General features: G+C 35.7%; 1 protein-coding gene across 1 annotated transcript in view; it reads right to left on the reverse strand.

Annotated features, from left to right (window-relative positions):
• Positions 1–9,744, reverse strand: part of kcnc2 (potassium voltage-gated channel, Shaw-related subfamily, member 2) — a 72,593-nt gene extending 62,849 nt beyond the window's left edge. Inside the window, exon 1 of the mRNA XM_073838430.1 lies at positions 8,920–9,744. Within this exon, the coding sequence (XP_073694531.1) occupies positions 8,920–9,471 (552 nt within the window). The 5' untranslated portion in view covers positions 9,472–9,744. The remainder of the gene's footprint in view (positions 1–8,919) is intronic.
• Positions 9,745–17,812: the final 8,068 nt, after the last annotated feature.

Below are 17,812 nucleotides of genomic sequence, written 5' to 3' on the forward strand. Positions count from 1 at the left end.
ATAATTGTATAATATTTATAGTAATAATAATAATTATTATAATAATATTAAGTATATATAAGTACAATTTTGGGCCAAACTGTGCAGTGCTAAAGCAAACCTCTAACTATTTTTAAACACATTTTCAATTGAAACAGAATTTTTATAATAATAATAATAATAATAATAATAATAATAATAATAAATACATATGCATCAACCTAAATCTTTGGCTTCTCATAACTTAAAGTATGTAAATCAATCAGATATTGCAAGCCACTGCAATATCCATATTGCGATTTGTCCATTTGCAGTATTTCAATATATAATCTTGCCTTAAATACCAACATTAAAAAACACTCAGAACATCCTAACAGCACACTAAAGTCAAATAACTCTATCAATCAGAGCTACCAGAGGAAAAGAGACGAGACTGACAATAATCCTGATAAAAGAACAAGAAATAAAGAGACACTAAACGTGGAGAGACTGAGCTGATAACCGGAGTGTGTTTCACATCTTTAGCACACTCTGCCCTTGAGCTGTATTAGACTCTGTGTGTGTGTGGATTGATGAAGACAGAATCCCATTTTAGCTGTTTGTACACCTGAAGCGAGTTTGAGGAAAGCACACTTTCCTGCTTAAAGTCTTTCTTGTAGCTGTTATTGCTGCGGAGGCACGAGAATGACCTCTCCATAACCTCCCATGAGGCCGAGCGAGACGGGCACGACGTACAGCTCTATTTTTACTCCGTTTTTGAAGAATAAACTAAAGCTAAGTTACATACGTGCGTGAGAACAGTTGACAGTGACAACAGCAGAGAGGAAGTGTTTACAGATGAAAGACGCGGGAATAAAACAAGATTAGATCTGATCGGATGGAAATGTAGACACCAGAAAAACATCGCTTGATCTAGAAAAGAAAAAAAAAGCTGACAGAATATGAGTTTCCATTGTGTTGGTACATAGTGAATGCAAACCGGCTTTGTCTAGCTATAAAATAATTTAAAATAATCAAATAAAATCAAGTCAAATAAAATAAAAATGTAAAAAAAAAAAAATCCTAATATGCATCAACTTTTGAGTATTGTGACTTTAACATTTACATTTCACAATTTTTCATAACTGTCTTCTGACAGTTTTTTTTATTACAATTCATTTTAAATTACAATTAAGTTTATCATATTATTATTATTATTATTATTATTATTATTAATAATAATAATAATAATAATAATCATTCTTATTATTACTGTCACTTTTGTTATTATTATTTTTACTATTATTAATTTATTAATAACTCCATTATTGTAATTTTTAGCATTGTTGTTCTTAATAATAACAATAATAATGGTATGATTGTTATTACCATTATTGTTGTTACTATTATTGTTTTCACTATTGTTGTTAATAATAATAATAATAATAATAATAATAATAATCAAACCATTACTTTAATTATCACTATCATTGTTGTTCTTAATAAAAACATGAATGGTGATTAATAATAATAATAATAAATGTAATAATAACAACAACAATAATAATAATAACAACAACAATATTATTATTCCTACATTTATTATTATTATTAATTTACATTATTTTTATTAATATAATTATGGTTGTCGTTATTGTTAATAATAATCATATTAATACTTTTTTTTTATTATTGTAATTACTACTATCATTGTTGTTCTTAATAACAATGATAATACCATTATTATTATTATTATTATTATTATTATTACTACATTTATTATTATTATTATTAATTATCATTAAACAAATTACCATACATTTTAGAACATAATATATATTTATATATACACAAAACAAAACAAAGCCAATTGCACCAATTTACAAACACACATGAAGTACTTATACAAAGGTGCATGACTTTAATATGCAAATGCATTGTTTCTTAGTGTAATAATAACTTATAATGGCATATAAAAAGCAATTAAGACATGAATGTTTGAAAAAGCATTTTGCATCTCCATGATATATGCATGGATTTGAGTGGGTTTACGTTATGCATATTCACAAAGAAACATGAATTGATTCAAAATACTGTACAGAGATATGCAAACAATCCAATCAAAGTCAACCTTTTGCTGAATGCCATAAAAATGCCTATAAATTACTCATACTGCGATTCCTGCCTCATTCTTTCACAACTTGAAACACTATTAAACACTCCAATCCTTTCATTTCCAGGCTGACATGCTGTCAAAGCACATCTACTGTAAAAAAATATATATTTTTTTTATTGTTAAAATATCAGTAGAGCGGCTTTGTTTTCAGTGTCATCTAAAGGCAAACGTAGGCGAGTACGTGTGATACGGGCTGGCTGGAGTCTGTGTGTGCATTCAGCATCTGTACAACACCACAAAAACAAAGTTTGATTTGCTATTTAATCAGCGATTAGTGAACACAGCATGTGTGTGTGTGTGTGTGTGTGTGTGTGTGTGTGTGTGTGTAAATTTACCCCCGGTGGTCCGAACGGCTTCATTAGGCCCGTCTTACTCTTTTGAAGCCGTGGACCGGCTCAGCGGAGGACTTGAAAGCCGTTTGTGCAGATACAGGAAAAAGCCAGGCGTGCAATTATCACAACACAAAAGACAGTCGTGCATTTCAGACCGGCCGAAATGAGCTCGCTAATGCATGTGTGTGCCGGATTCAAACAAGCTCGACATGAAAGCCACATCCAGCGGTACGCCAAACCACGGCGTCGGCGGTCTGTTTAACACGGCACCCTGCGTTGGGTTTAATTTCTCCAGCAAACACGTCTCTCCGGCGCTTTACACCTACAGTGTCCTCCCGTCAGCCGCGAGAAAGACAGATCTGTAATTACTGTCTCGCACTAAAAATGACACAGAGCCTATAAACAGTGCACTTCGAGGAAGATGTTAATGTTGGACTCTGGACTAAAAACATTGGTCAGTATGTCAGATGCATGCATGTTTATGTGCATGCAAACCAAAAGCCAAAAAACCTACTGCTACTAATTTATTGCTTGTTAATGCAACAAAAAAAACTCCACTGAGAAAGGGAAGGTTTTTCTGAAAGGTGCAGTTTCATGTTTCATAAAAATGACACGCAGAGCCTATAAATGGTGCACTTCAAGGAAGACGCTAAGGTCGGACTTGGACTAAAAAAATTGGTCAGTATGTCAGATGCATGCATGTTTATGTGCATGCAAACCAAAAGCCAGAAAACCTATTGCTACTAATTCAATGCTTGTTAAGGCAACAAAAAAAAACCACCATTGGGAAACAGAGAAGGTTTTTCTGGAAGGTGAGCATGACCTTCAGCTTCCTCAATAGTGTGCAGACAGGGTTTCAACCAGCTGCAAACTTATACTGAATTTATCTTTGGAGTGAAACACCCACTTCTGTCATCATTTACTGACTCTCAAGTCATTCCAAATCTGTAGTTGAGTGTTTACTAGTGTCCTTATGCATTATAAACACGCTATTTTCCTATTTAATACTGTAAAGCTGCTTTGACACAATCTGTATTGTGTAAAAAATCTGTATCTGTACTGTAAAAAGCGCTATATAAATAAAGATGACTTGACTTCTATGGAATAAAAGTAGTTAAATTTTAAAAAATCATGCAGTGATTTGTCAAAGTCAATGGGATCCAATGTTGTTCAGACCCCAGAGTTCCTTAAAGTATAATTTTTTGATCTTTTTGAAAAAAAAAAAAAAGATAGCATCAACACCATACTATTTAACATTGGTTTCCCAAGAAACTCAACTCAAGGCTTGTTCTCAATATTGTTTGGATCTCAATGCTTAAAATATCTTCTTTGTGCCCCACATATAAACAAAAGCCATGCAGGTTTGATTATCTTTGGAGTGAAATGTTCTTTTAAGTCTCACTCTACAGTACATTTTCTTGTTAATTATTGTTTTACTCAAATTACAGAACAAAAATGGGCAGCAAATGTCATCTGATGCTGCCTTCAACAATAAAACACGAGCCAAGCAACAATTTATCATTTATATTTAACATTCTTCAAAATATCTTTGTGTCCCACGGATGAGCAGAAGTCATGCAGGTTTGGATGATTTCTTTAGAGGGCACCTGTTATGCCCACTATATACAAGATGTCATATAAGTCTCAGGTGTCCCCAGAATGTGTCTGTGAGGTTTCAGCTGAAAATACCCCACAGATCATTCATTATATTATTTTGAAAATGCCTATTTTAATATTTTGTGCATGCCTCTTTAAATGCAAATGAGCTGCTGCTTCCCACCCCCTTTTCCAGAATAGAGTTGTGCCTTTACAGATCATACCTCAGATATTCTGTTTGGTTTTAATTTTCATGTCTATTGCACTGAAATCATGCGTTTTAAAGCAATATCAGTTTAAACTTCTGATAGAGGCAGTGTTGCCAAGTCTGCGAGTTGGGGTATTTTAACACTGTTGCTGCGGGTTGTTTTTCATGTCCGTGGGTTGAGATGACCCCAATAACGTAATTTCTAGCCTTTGGAATGCAAATTTTACAAGGGACGCCCCACCAAGACTGGATTGGGCTAGTTTTGGACTAGCCTTGGGTTGCAATTGGACGGGTTTTGTGGTGAAAACCTGGCAACCCTGGATATAGAGTTTTCTGAGCGCACACAGACAAAGCATGCACACAGAAAGTGGCTGTCACACGCCATGTGAGTACTAAAAAAAAGGTTTAAAAAAAAAAAAAGGTGCATTAAGATACAAAAACACAGTCCGTTGGTATTTGATTAGAGCTAAAAAATTATTAGTCGCAATTAATTGATTCAAAATAAAAGTGTATGTTTGCATGCTATATGTGTGTGTACTGTGTATATTTATTATGTATATATATATATATATATATATATATATATATATATATATATATATATATATATATATATAAACATACACACATATGTATATATTTTACAAAAATATTTGTATGTATTGCATGTTTTCCTTAATATATACATGTATTTGTGTGTATTTACATAAATATACACAGTACACACACAAATAATATGCAAACATAAACTTTTATTTTGAATCGATTAATCGTGACTAATAGTCTTGCAGCTCTACATTTGATGTTATGACATAATTTTTGGGTGAACTGTTCCTTTAAGACTTCTCCAAGACATGCAAAAACAGGTAGAAAATGCAGTTTCATGTTGTATTCTACAAAAAATGAATCAAGCAATAATTTCTATACACATTTTAGAAGCACTACGACTTCATCATTAGGTCATCATCCTCATTAGGGATGCACCGCTGGAAAATTATAATTTTGTCCAAATTTATTGTGTTATTTTCAATAAAGGTGTGGTTATTTTATTGGCTTCTGTTTTATTCAGTATCATTCAAATTACTGAGTTAAATTATAAAGTCTTACAAAACTACTTTATATTATTTAATAAAATAATATAGAATTATTACAAAGCATTTTCGTTTCGGTTTTCGGCCAAGGTGCATCCAGAATTTTTGGTTTCGGCCCAGAATTTTAATTCCGCTACAACCCTAATCATCATGATTATCATCACCAACTCAAAGCTTGATCTCAATGTTGTCTGTACCTAACGTTACTCAAAACATCTTTGTGTCCCAAAGAACAAACAACTTCTACATCTTCTAGTTAATTATTCTGTTTCACTCAGATGTACATAATATTCATTTCATGCTGGCTTCAAAAATAAAATTTCAAAAAGTGATTTGTGTTAACTACTACTTCAAGTTTGGAATTAAGCTTCTTAATTTTTTTAAAAGAAGTCTTTTAGGCTCACCAAGTCTACATTTTTTTATGCAAAATCCAGTAAAAACTGTAAAATTGTGAAATATTATTACAATTTCAAATATCTGTTTTCTATGTAAATATACTGCAAAATGTAATTTATTCCTGTGATCAAATCTGTATTTTTAGCATCATTACTCCAGTCTTCAGTGTCACAAGAAATCATTCTAATTCATACTATGAAAAGTTATTTTAATCTGCAATAATATTTCACAACTTTCACTGCATTTTTGATCAAACAAATGCACACTTTTATCATATTATGGTACAAAAGACTTTTTAAATGCACAAAGACTTCATCATCATCATCATCACCAACTCAAAGCTTGTTCTCAAAAGATCATGTTTCATTACTGTAATCGCACAACACGGACACTAACATCCCACGAAGACGCCCACGGCCTCAACACACGCGAAACTCGACCAGATAATCAGCGCTCACCGACGGATCTAAAGAAAATGACTGACAGCAAAGTTTAAGCTGAAAGACACCGGCTGCCAGCATCAGCGTTCAGATCATCCGTGCCCACATCAACACACACACGTTCTGTATAACCGTGTTATTCTTCAGCGCGTGAATCATCCACACGCAACAATATGTCAAACACGCTCATTTCAAACGGCGCCAGAGGAAAGAAGCAGACGCGCACGGCACGCGCAGGGTTCGCGCTCGACTGGATTCCTGAAATCAATCGCCGCTCTGAATGAACACACGCGGCCGATGAGCGATACGGTCGCCATGGAAACGGTCTCGGCGCAGCATCTTCTGACGTGCGCCAGTGTTAACCTCTTAAGTGGCAACGGCACGCGCGGCATCAAAACACACACGGCAACGTGATCACAGCCTCGACGCCCTCCCATGCATAAACAGATGGATGAAAACAGGCTGAAGGCATCATGGGAGCACAATGATGCAAACGAGGAGCTGCAAGGTGAATTCTGGGAAATGTGTGCTGGTTAATGACATATGTAGTAAAAGAATGCATAATTTGAGTGTACATTTGTGCCAAGGTCACAGAGTTTCTGCTCATTAAAAATGGAGACAGCACATTCTTTGTCTAGAGAAACAATTAATTATTGATTAGATCAACAATGAGCACCTCGCCCCCTCTTTAGTCCATTTCTGCAGGCAAAAACAATTCAATCAACCAGCACTGGACCAATTAACACATATCTGATGTGTGCATTTACTGACCACAGACCACCAATAAAGTAAAAGTTCAAGCAAAAATGAAAATTTGCTGAATTTAAATCACCCTCAGGCCATCCAAGATGGGCTAGAGGAGTTTGTTTCTGAAACTCATGTAGCATTCCATCACTTGCTTACCACTGGATGTGAATGGGTGCCGTCAGAATGAGAGTCCAAACAGCTGATAAAAACATCCATAAGTAATTCACACCACTCCAGTCATTGAGTTAACATCTTGTGAAGCCAAAAGCTGCGTGTTTGTAAAAAAACAAATCCATCAACACATTAACTTCAAACCAAGTCCATAATCCATAATAATGCTTCCTCCGGTGAAAAGGTCCATCCACTGTTGTTCTCTCTTATCAAAATCCACATGCATGTTTGTTCTGGACTGTTTTGGCTTGTAAACAGTGCTTGATCTCAGATTTCTCTCCTGATTCAGACAACTTTTTTTTCAATGGAGCGTTATTGACTATGTCTGGAAGCAACCATTTTAAACTGATAATGTATTAATGACGTATTAATGCAGATTTTGGCTTCTCAAAACATTCATTGATGAACTGAAGTCATTTAGATTGTGGATAATTGTGATGTTTTATCAGCTGTTTAGGCTTTCATTCTGATGGCACCCAATCACTGCAGAGGATCCATTGCTGAGCAAGTGATGAAATACTAAACTTTTAAACTGTTAGCAAATGTAAATTTTTTGGGGTGAACTATTTCTTTAATGTGAAGACTCTTCACAGTCTCTCAATGGAGTAACTTGTCCCCTATAAATACAACCAACTTTTTCAATGAAACAACTGCCATTTAAAATATGAAAGTAAATTATATACGTGACCATGGACCACAAAACCAGTCTTAAGTAGCATTGTATACATTATACATCGGATGGCTCAAAATTGTATTATTTTTCTTTTCATGCCATAAATCAATAAGATATTAAGTAAAGACCATGTTCCATGAAGATATTTTGTAGATTTCCTACCCTAAATATATCAAAACTATAAGCTTTGATTAGTAATATGCAGTTCTTTGCTAAGAACTTCATTTGGACAAATTTGAAGGCGATTTTCTAAATATTTAGATTTTTTCACCCTCAGATTCCAGATTTTCAAATAGTTGACCTATCCTAACAAACCATACTTCAATGGATAGCTTATTTATTCAGTTTTCAGATTATGCATAAATCTAATATTTCCAAATTTGACCCTTATGACTGGTTTTGTGGCTCAGGTTCACATATCAATAACAACAACAACAACAATAAAAATGAGAACTTTAAATTAAAACACATACTTGGTGTGAGTATGAGAGCAAAACAATTTTTAAAAAAGACACCAAAGCAGCACAAAGAAAAAGGTCTTTAAAATTTTATCCGCCTGATCTCTGCAGTGCATCTGAATTTGCCTGCAACAATCTCAATAATTCATCTTTTTCTCTTCCACTGAAGTTTCCAGCGTCCTCCAACCAATCGTTTAATTAAAAACACTTCGAATGGCGACTAAAGCGAAACAACCTCCATTACGGCTCCTCGGAGTTGTGTCACATCAGTGTGGGAGGGCTGCAATTCTTTCCTCTCCCTCAAACAGGGCCAAATTAAATTTTCACAAATGCCTTTACTAGAGAAGTTTGCTGTTCTGGACACCTGTTACCAATGCATTACGCACGTTCAGGTAAAAGCACTAATGCACGCACGGTCTTGGCTTGATCTTAATCTGTGACACCTGCCTCTCCAATACTCATCTAACCATTACGCACTGGTTTAGATGCACGCAAGAGCACTTAGTAACACTCACATTTCATCAAGTTTTAACCACTGGAAACGTCTCCAGCACGTTTAGTCGTATGCATGGGAATTTAAACACAAAACAGACTTTTCCCCATGCATGCATGAGTTTTGGATGCGTAAAGGAGCCGCGCGCAACCGTTTGGCGACTTCGCGCTGCGCTCTTACCCGGGCGGCTCTGGAGGAGTACGGGTCCTCGAACAGGTTCCAGATGACGGGCTGCCACTTCCTCCACCTGCTGGTACCGTCCGGCGAAACCACGTCCTCGATGCCCAGCCGCTTGCCGTACTCGTCGTCCTCGTCGTTGTCCACGTTCATCTCGAACACCTCGAGCGCCTCCTCGGCATCCCGGTGCTGTCGGTAGGTCATCCAGCAGCACGGCTCTACGTCCGTCTCATCGATGCCCCAGAAGGAGAGCTCCTCTTCGAATAGCGGTCCGCACACGTCCGCAGGGCAGTGCAGCTTCCCGGTCCGGTAGTAGTTGAGCACGTAGGCGAAGACGCCCGGGTGCCGGTCGAAGAAGTACTCGTTGCTGCGCGCGTTGTACTCGATGAAGCCCGGGACTTGTTGCAGCTGGTCCAGAACTGACTCGAGGTCCGACTCTGAGGCGAGCAGGGCCAGACGCGTGCCCGGCAGGGTCTTCAGCGTGGTCCGGTAGGTTTCGTGCCTCGTGCCCCCGACGTTGAGGATTACCCTCTCGTGGTCGTCGAACTTGCCCATCTCTCAGAGTGAGACATGACGCGAGGGGAGTAACGTTACTCTACGGTGCTGCTGTGGCGAAGCTGGAGTACTCCAATAGTTCACGAACAGCCTCATTGAAGTGAAGTGGCGAACCGAATGCGCGGCTCTCAAATGAACGCGCGCCACCGACCAGCCCTGAGCGCGCGGACAGGTGAAAGACAAGGCGCGAAAGCGGCAGCTCTTCCTTCTATCGATCCATCATCACCTGCGGCTCGGGCTCCAGAGCAACAAGCGCGCTCTCGCTTTCGCTCCCACTCCCTTTCTTACTCACTCACTCACTCACTCGAGGACACACCCTTTCTCATCACTGGCATTCGACATTAATATATTCATATAAATATGATGTCATATGATGGTTGGGTCACGAAAGCTCGATCGAGTTTATTTTACATTTTTTCCACGGACAGATTTATTTGAATCAAATTCATGTTTTAAAATGTATTCATTTATAATTCACAAAGTCAGTTGGGAATTGGTTGGAACTAAATTTTCGATGAATATCTCTAGTGGAGCAATCACAATCCTTAAACTTCAGCTATTATTTTAGGCTCATTCATAAAATATTTGTGCATTTCTGTTAATTCATTAATAAAATTAGCCTGTGTCCGTAAAAACCCAACATGGACCAGTTGTGATAGTGCATACAGCATTAAAATAAACAGTTAAGAGATTTAAAAATCACATTAGTGATGAATAATTTGTGACCCTGGACCACAAAACCAGTTATAAGTAGCACGGGTATATTTATAGCAATAGCCAACAATACATTGTATGGGTTAACATTATCAGTTTTTATTTTGCCAAAAATCATTAGCATATTAAGTAAAGATGAAGATATTTTGTACCATAAATATATCAAAACTTTATTTTTGATTAGTAATATGCATTGCTAAGAACTTTGGACAACTTTAAAGGCGATTTTCTCAATATTTCATTTTCAGATTCTAGATTTTTAAAAATATCTGCCAAATGTTGTCCTATCCTGGCAAACCAATCAATGGAAAGCTTATTTATTCAGCTTTCAGATAATATATAAATCTCAATTAAAAAAAAAAAAATTACCCTTATGACTGGTTCTGTGGTCCAGGGTCACATTTATAATCATTAATGATTAATTAATATATGATTGTTTATCTTTTACAATAGTTTAAGTATATTTAAAATCACTTATATCCACCTTTTTTCCCATAAGAGTAGGTGCAACCATTTGTAAATATTTTTATTTTATCTTAATTATGAGCAAACGAATCATACCAAATGTTGATATAGGCTACACTAATTAATCTGAGATGTGAAAAAATAATTAAAGATGTCTTTATAATGAATGATATAGAGACGCTGTTCTACTGACCTACATGTGTCTAGAAACATGCACCAAGTACCAAGATGGTGAGTTATACTTTTAATATTGTTGCCAAAAATGCCACAAAGGTAAAAACAAAATTACCCTGTAAATCACTTTAAGGAGTCAAATATCACCTCGTAATGGCAAAGCAAATTTCTGATCAGATTTTTTGATAACTGATTAGAAGGTGCTCCTGAAATTTTGACTGTGCTCCTAAATTAAAAAAAAAAAAAAAAAAAAAAAGTTTATTTGGTTATAAGTTAGGTGCTCCTAAAAAGAAAAGTCAGCTTAGAGCCCTGCAAACTAAAGTTAATAGGTGGTAAAGATACATAAGAGAAGTGTCAATTAAGATATTAGCCTAATATTTCACCTACCTGAACGGAAATGATAAGAACAAACGTGAATGTTGTCAAGATTCTTTCCCCAATCCTGGTTCACTTTGGCCAACCACAAACGCCTTTTGTTACTCGGACAGTTTTGATTTGTTATAACTTCTGGCAGTCTGTTTTACTCCAAATGTTTTTCCTGGTCTGACCGAATAGTACAGCCCAAAACATCCCAATAATTGATCATTTTCAGCAGCAATAATCAGCAAAATGTGCCTGTTTCTCTTGGTTCAGTGGCATTGTTTACGTTCAGTGCCGCCAATATGAACCGGAAGTCTCACACATTCACGTAAAATAGCTTACTTTTGGGTTGCCAAATAAGGTGGATGAAAAGGATATTGTATGGGCAATGTAAGAAACTAGATATAATCAAAGTGAGTAATACTGCAAAGTCGAAACATCCATTTAAAGGCGAGTGGTGTTTTCTAAACTGTGGAAAACAGGGTTTGGTTTATCTAGGGCCGAGAGCGAATCACCGCCGGACTGAACCTAATGGAGTGATTCATCATCGTCTGACTCACATGAGCTCCTTACAGCATCCAGGGGTCTTTCCCACAAAAACAGAAACCAGACACTGATCGGCTGCTGTAGGGTAGCACTTAAAGACCTGAAAGGTTGCAGGTTCAAATCCCAAAAGAAAATGATTCATGAGTATAATGATTTATGTTAAGTTTGTATCTTATTAGACCAACAATAAACACACATTCTGGATCTTTTGGCTTCAAAATGAAGAGCTGTTTTCCATCTTTCGCTTTCTCTGAATACGTTCACACACTGTCAGAGCAAAAAAGATTCACCTGTGTTAGAAACCCGAGGACTCCAGTGCGAAAATAGCAGCACTGTCACATTCAGCGTTGCAGCTCTGAAGATGAAGAAACACGTTTGCATGTCTAAAGACACATGCGGCACACATGCGATCCCACACACCAGTGTCTTAATCCGGTTTGCAAATACGAAATTAAAAATAGTAGCAAGACTGGGACTGACATTCATAATTCATAAAGCCAGAGAGAAGCTGCTACAGCCACTAAGATGAGTCTTAACTACATTTTATCCGACATTTCTGAATACAACAATCATAGACTTCATAGTGTGATGGTTTCCTCCAGAGCTAAAATAAATGTGGAAACGGATACATGTGGAAGTTTCTTCTGAGAATATAACTAAACCAAACACTTATCCTATAGTGAATGTGTTTTGTGCACCCTATATGAGATGCAAATGAGTTTGCTTCTTCATCAGATTTGGAGAAATGTAGTATTACAACACTTGCTCCCCAATGAATGCGAATGGGTGCCGTCAGAATGAGAGTCCAAACAGCTGATAAAAGCATCCACAAGTAATCCACACCACTCCAGTCCTTGAGATAACATCTTGTGAAGCCAAAAGCTACGCGTTTATAAGAAACAAATCCATCATTAACACATTTTTAACTTCAAAACGAGTCCATAATCCATAATAACGCTTCCTCCGGTAAAAAGGTCCATCCACTGTTGTTCTCTCTCATCAAAATCCACATGCATGTTTGTTCTGGACTGTTTTGGCTTGTAAACAGTCTTTAATCTCAGATTTCTCTCCTGATTCAGACAACTTTTTTTCATTGGAACGTTATTGACTGTTTGGAAGCAACTGTTTGAAACTAAAAAAAAAAAAACGTATTAATGACGTATTAATCACTTGCTCCCCAATGAATGTGAATGGGTACCATCTGAATGAGAGTCCAAACAGCTGATAAAAACATCATATTATTCCACAAGTAATTCACACCACTCCAGTCCATCAGTTAACATCTTGAAGTGAAAAGCTGTGTGCTTGTAAGAAACAAATCCATTATTAAGATTGCTTTTGGTCAAAATACAAGTCCATAATTCATAATAGTGATATCAATCTGACGGCACCCATTCACTGCAGAGGATCTGTTGGCGAGCAAGTGATGCTACATTTCAAATCTGTTCCCATGAAGAAACAAACTCATGTATATCTTCGAGTTTCACTCTATAGTTTGAAAACATAATGCTGCCAAATGATACCAAAAAAAGTGCATTGCTTTTTCTTTCAGACGTCCACAAATAAAGCATATTTTGGTCAGTGATGTACCACATGGTTTTGGTGTTTGGGGAGAGCAGAGCTCACATATCCAAAACTGACCTTGATTCAGCTGTAGGTTAGTCATGTAATTCATCCTCCCACAACTGTCTGTGGTTATTTTAGGCTGGGTAGATCTCGTTCAGACAGAGCACTGGATCTCAACTGGTGGCTCGCAGGTCTGTTCTGAAAAACAATGACGAAGGTAATTTTAGTATCAAAGTACTATTATAGTTTTGATTAAATAAAAACTTAAGTAAATTGACAAATTCAAAAAAAGAAATGACTCAAATTAAAATAGAAATATAAAATAAAAACTGATTTTAATTTATAAATCTTTTTAATTATTTTATTTTAACACATCAAGTTAAACTAAAATAAACATAATAATTAAAAAAAAACATTTTAAAAAAGTTATTTATAAATCTGGTTTTAAATTATTTTATTTTTGTTATTTTAGTATATCAAGTCAAACTAAAATAAAAATATTAATTTTAGTTCATTTTTAATTTATATTTATTTATTTAATTTTTAAATTTTTGTATTAATTTGAGTAATTTTGTTTTGGTTCTTCATTTTTAGAATAAAAAAAATAATCATTTAGTTTTCATTTCATTTATAAATCAGGTTTTTAATTATTTTATTTTAGTAAATTAAGATAAACTAAAATAAAAACATTAATTTATTTATTACTTTTGATTAAAATCAGTTTTTATTTTTATATTTCCGTTTTAATTTGAGTATTTTTTCCTTTTTAATTTTTAGAAGTCTTTTTAATAAATAAATGTAGTTATGTAATTTATACATTTGTTTTTTAATTGATTCATTTAAGTACATCAAGTTAAACAAAAATAAACATAAATTTATTTATTGTTTAATTTCAGTTCATGTTCAATTTATATTTATTAGTTTTGATTAAAATCAGTTTTTACTTTTTTATATTAACATTTTAATTTGAGTAATTTTGTTTTGTTTTTTATTTGTAGAAGTTTTATTAATTATTTTATTTATGTTAGTACATAAAGTTAAAAAAAATATATTTATTTATTTATTTATTGTCCTAATTTTAATTTTAGTTATTCTTTTCAGTGTGTTTTGACTGCCGAGGATCACAAGTGAGAAATACCATGGTAAAGAACTGTATACCATGGCACAATAAAGAACATTGCTATAGTCTTTGGTCACAAATATCTGTCTCATGAAGCACAAACAACAGAGATCCACCGAGGACTAAATAATTCTAGCAGCAATCACATAATCAGACGACATCTTCTAACGAAAAACCGTCTCGCGTCTCATTAAACCCCCTGTCCGCACTCATATTAATTAAAAGTCTATTCCCAGGAAGAGACAGGCCCAGGTACGAGGGCAAATGTGGTTAGCACATCCCATTAGGTGTGTAAACGCATTTGATTAAAGCTGAACGTGGCTCTAATTGATGGCAGCAGATTATTCTGGGACGTCCGGCCCCAATGGACCCCGTCTGGAAGGTAAAATCTCACAGCATTCATCTCCATCTGTCATTAATTCACATGAAATCAACATGCTATGTTTATGGTGCCAGCCAGACTCAAATATAAACAACATTAAACAAGTTATACATTACACAGTGCTCAGAGATTTACAGTAGAAAACGACTCACTGTGGTAAACGATGAGGTAAATGATTTAATTCATTATACTGTAGCGTCCTCTGTTGGTCAAAGGAGGAAATTGCACCTTTCAGGACACTTCAGGTGACTAGTTTGTGCTTGTAGTTAATTACCGAAAGGAAAACTTGTTAGGAAACCGTTTACAATACCTGTGACACGTTTGAACGGATGAGCTAGTTCGTTTGTTCCATTTTAATGCTAATGTTTGTCATAGTATCTTGATTAGTTGATTAGTTAACACTTTTTATCAGTCAAAAATCAGTCAAAATGCAAAGTGGACTAGACTTACAACTTATTCGGACCAAAAACCGCCCATTTCTCGGATAGAAGCCCACCTTTTTTTTAACGTGTGTACGAGCGGCGCGCCCTTTTGCAATTTGAATATGCGAAACTTCCGGTGTCAATCATTTCCAGTTATTTTATTTGTACAAAAACACTCAGTGCTTATTATACTTATAATATTTCAATGTCATAATCATGAAGAAGCTGGTTTGTAGCTCAAACAGTTTTGCTGTAAGTTAGTAGTTTTTTTTTTTTTTTTTTTTTTTTTTTTACCAAAGGTAAATATTGCTAGACTTATTTTTATGCTAAAGTTAGTCATAATATCTTGATTAGATAAGTCCCGAACTGAATCAAATGATTCGCGAACTGAATCAAATGATTCGCGAAATCGCGCCTAAGCTCCGAACTGAATCAAATGATTCGCGAACTGAATCAAATGATTCTCGAACTGAATCAAATTATTCACGGACTCGCGCCAAAGAGCCGAAACGAATCAAATGATTCGCGAACTGAATCAAATGATTCGCGAACTCGCGCAAAAGCTCCTAACTGAATCAAATGATTCGCGAAATCACGCCTAAGCTCCGAACTGAATCAAATGATTCGCGAAGTGAATCAAATGATTCGCGAACTCGTGCAAAAGCTCCTAACTGAATCAAATGATTCGCGAAATCGCGCCTACGCTCCAAACTGAATCAAATGATTTGCGAACTCGCGCAAAAGCTCCTAACTGAATCAAATGATTCGCGAAATCGAGCCTAAGCTCCGAACTGAATCAAATGATTTGCGGACTGAATCAAATGATTCGCGAACTGAATCAATGATTCGCGAACTAACACTAAAGTCCCAAACTGAATCAAATGATTCGCAAACTTGCACCAAAGCTCCGAACTGAATCAAATGAGTCGCAAACTGAATCAAATGATTCACAAATTCTCGCCAACACTCCGAACTGAATCAAATGATTCACGAACTCTCGCCAACGCTCCGAACTGAATCAAATGATTCACGAACCTGCGCCAAAGCTCCGAACTGAATCAAATGATTCGCCTACCCTTAGCGTACTAAAGTCCATTCGGTTCATATTTTACCTGTACAAAACAGTCTGCTAATCTGCTTTATATTACAAACTGGTACTTATTAGATTTCAATTTACGGTCACAATCATAAACACACTGGTTTGCATTGCAAAATAAGATAGACTGTCTCAACAATATATGTGACCCTGGACCACAAAACCAGTCACAAGGGTCATTTTTTTTTAAATCTGAAAACCGAATAAATAAGCTTTCCATTGATGTATGGTTTGTTAGGATAGGACAATATTTGGTCAAAATATCTTAATGGAACATGGTGTTTACTTGATATTCAAATGATTTTTGGCATAAAAGAAAAAGAGATCATTTTGACCCATCTACAATGTATTGTTGGCTACTGCTACAAATATACCCGTGCTACTTAAGACTGGTTTTGTGGTCCAGGGTCACATATAAAGCAACCAGTCACAGTTCAAACCACAGTAATAGACTGGCATATAGTTTGTTGTAAAATAACAAACTGGAATCAAAGAAAGTGGCTTAATTTTCAGCAAATCAAGTCTGAAATAGCTAAAGTGCTATTTAAATTTTATCGACTAACTACAGGATATTGCATAGAAAACAACTAATCTAGTTGATTTTATGCGCAATATGCATCAGAGTATCAATGAATTGCAAAATACTATAAAGATTTTGGCCATAAATGGATGCATAAGGTTAGAAACTGCATTCAGAACCATTCCCAGCCTTGTATTTCGTACCTGACAGTAATGAGAAGATCTCAGCTGCTGTAATCCATCCATGCAACACCTTGCTCTTTCTCACACCACCTTCTAGAAACTCGAGAGACTTCTGAGGGTGAAGATCCCAGAAGACCAGCAGTTCAGAAACAAACCACACTTTCATTTTATGCACAGGGTCTATTTCTTTTGGATTCAGTTCATGGATTGACCTGATTGGCTGAGTAGACATTTGCATTAACGAGAGGAACAGGTGAGTCTAATAACATTAAAGATCTAAAAGGTCTGTTACTGCATAATAAAGGACGTAAACTGATTAGCTTGAGACTAACAACCCTAGAAATATAATACAAAGTTTAACAACAAACCAGCACAGCATTTATTTTATATTTAGAGTTTATTTAAGGCTTTCAACAGCTGTTCATAACAAATATAGTCATCTAAAAACACATCACATACAGGGTAAAAACAATGAGCACAGGATGTAGAGTCTGATCACATGCCAATCACATCCAATTATCTCCAAGTGCTAAATCACATCATTCAAAGGACATGCAACACAATGTGTTTCTATTAGGACCAGTTGCATGTTTTTAAAAGGATGCTCAAAACAACTGAATGTCTATTTACTATTACTGAATTTTCCCTTAATTGTTCTCAAACATGATTGGCAAAATGATGAAAATGTATCATAAAGAGGTAACCTGTGACCTAAAAAACGTGTAACATGACATAATGTGCAGATTTATAAAAACATTAAACCTGAAAACTGGCACAGACAGCAACGACGTGCA

The sequence above is a fragment of the Garra rufa genome, chromosome 4 (genome assembly GCF_049309525.1).
Source record: "Garra rufa chromosome 4, GarRuf1.0, whole genome shotgun sequence".
Classification (NCBI taxonomy): domain Eukaryota; kingdom Metazoa; phylum Chordata; class Actinopteri; order Cypriniformes; family Cyprinidae; genus Garra; species Garra rufa.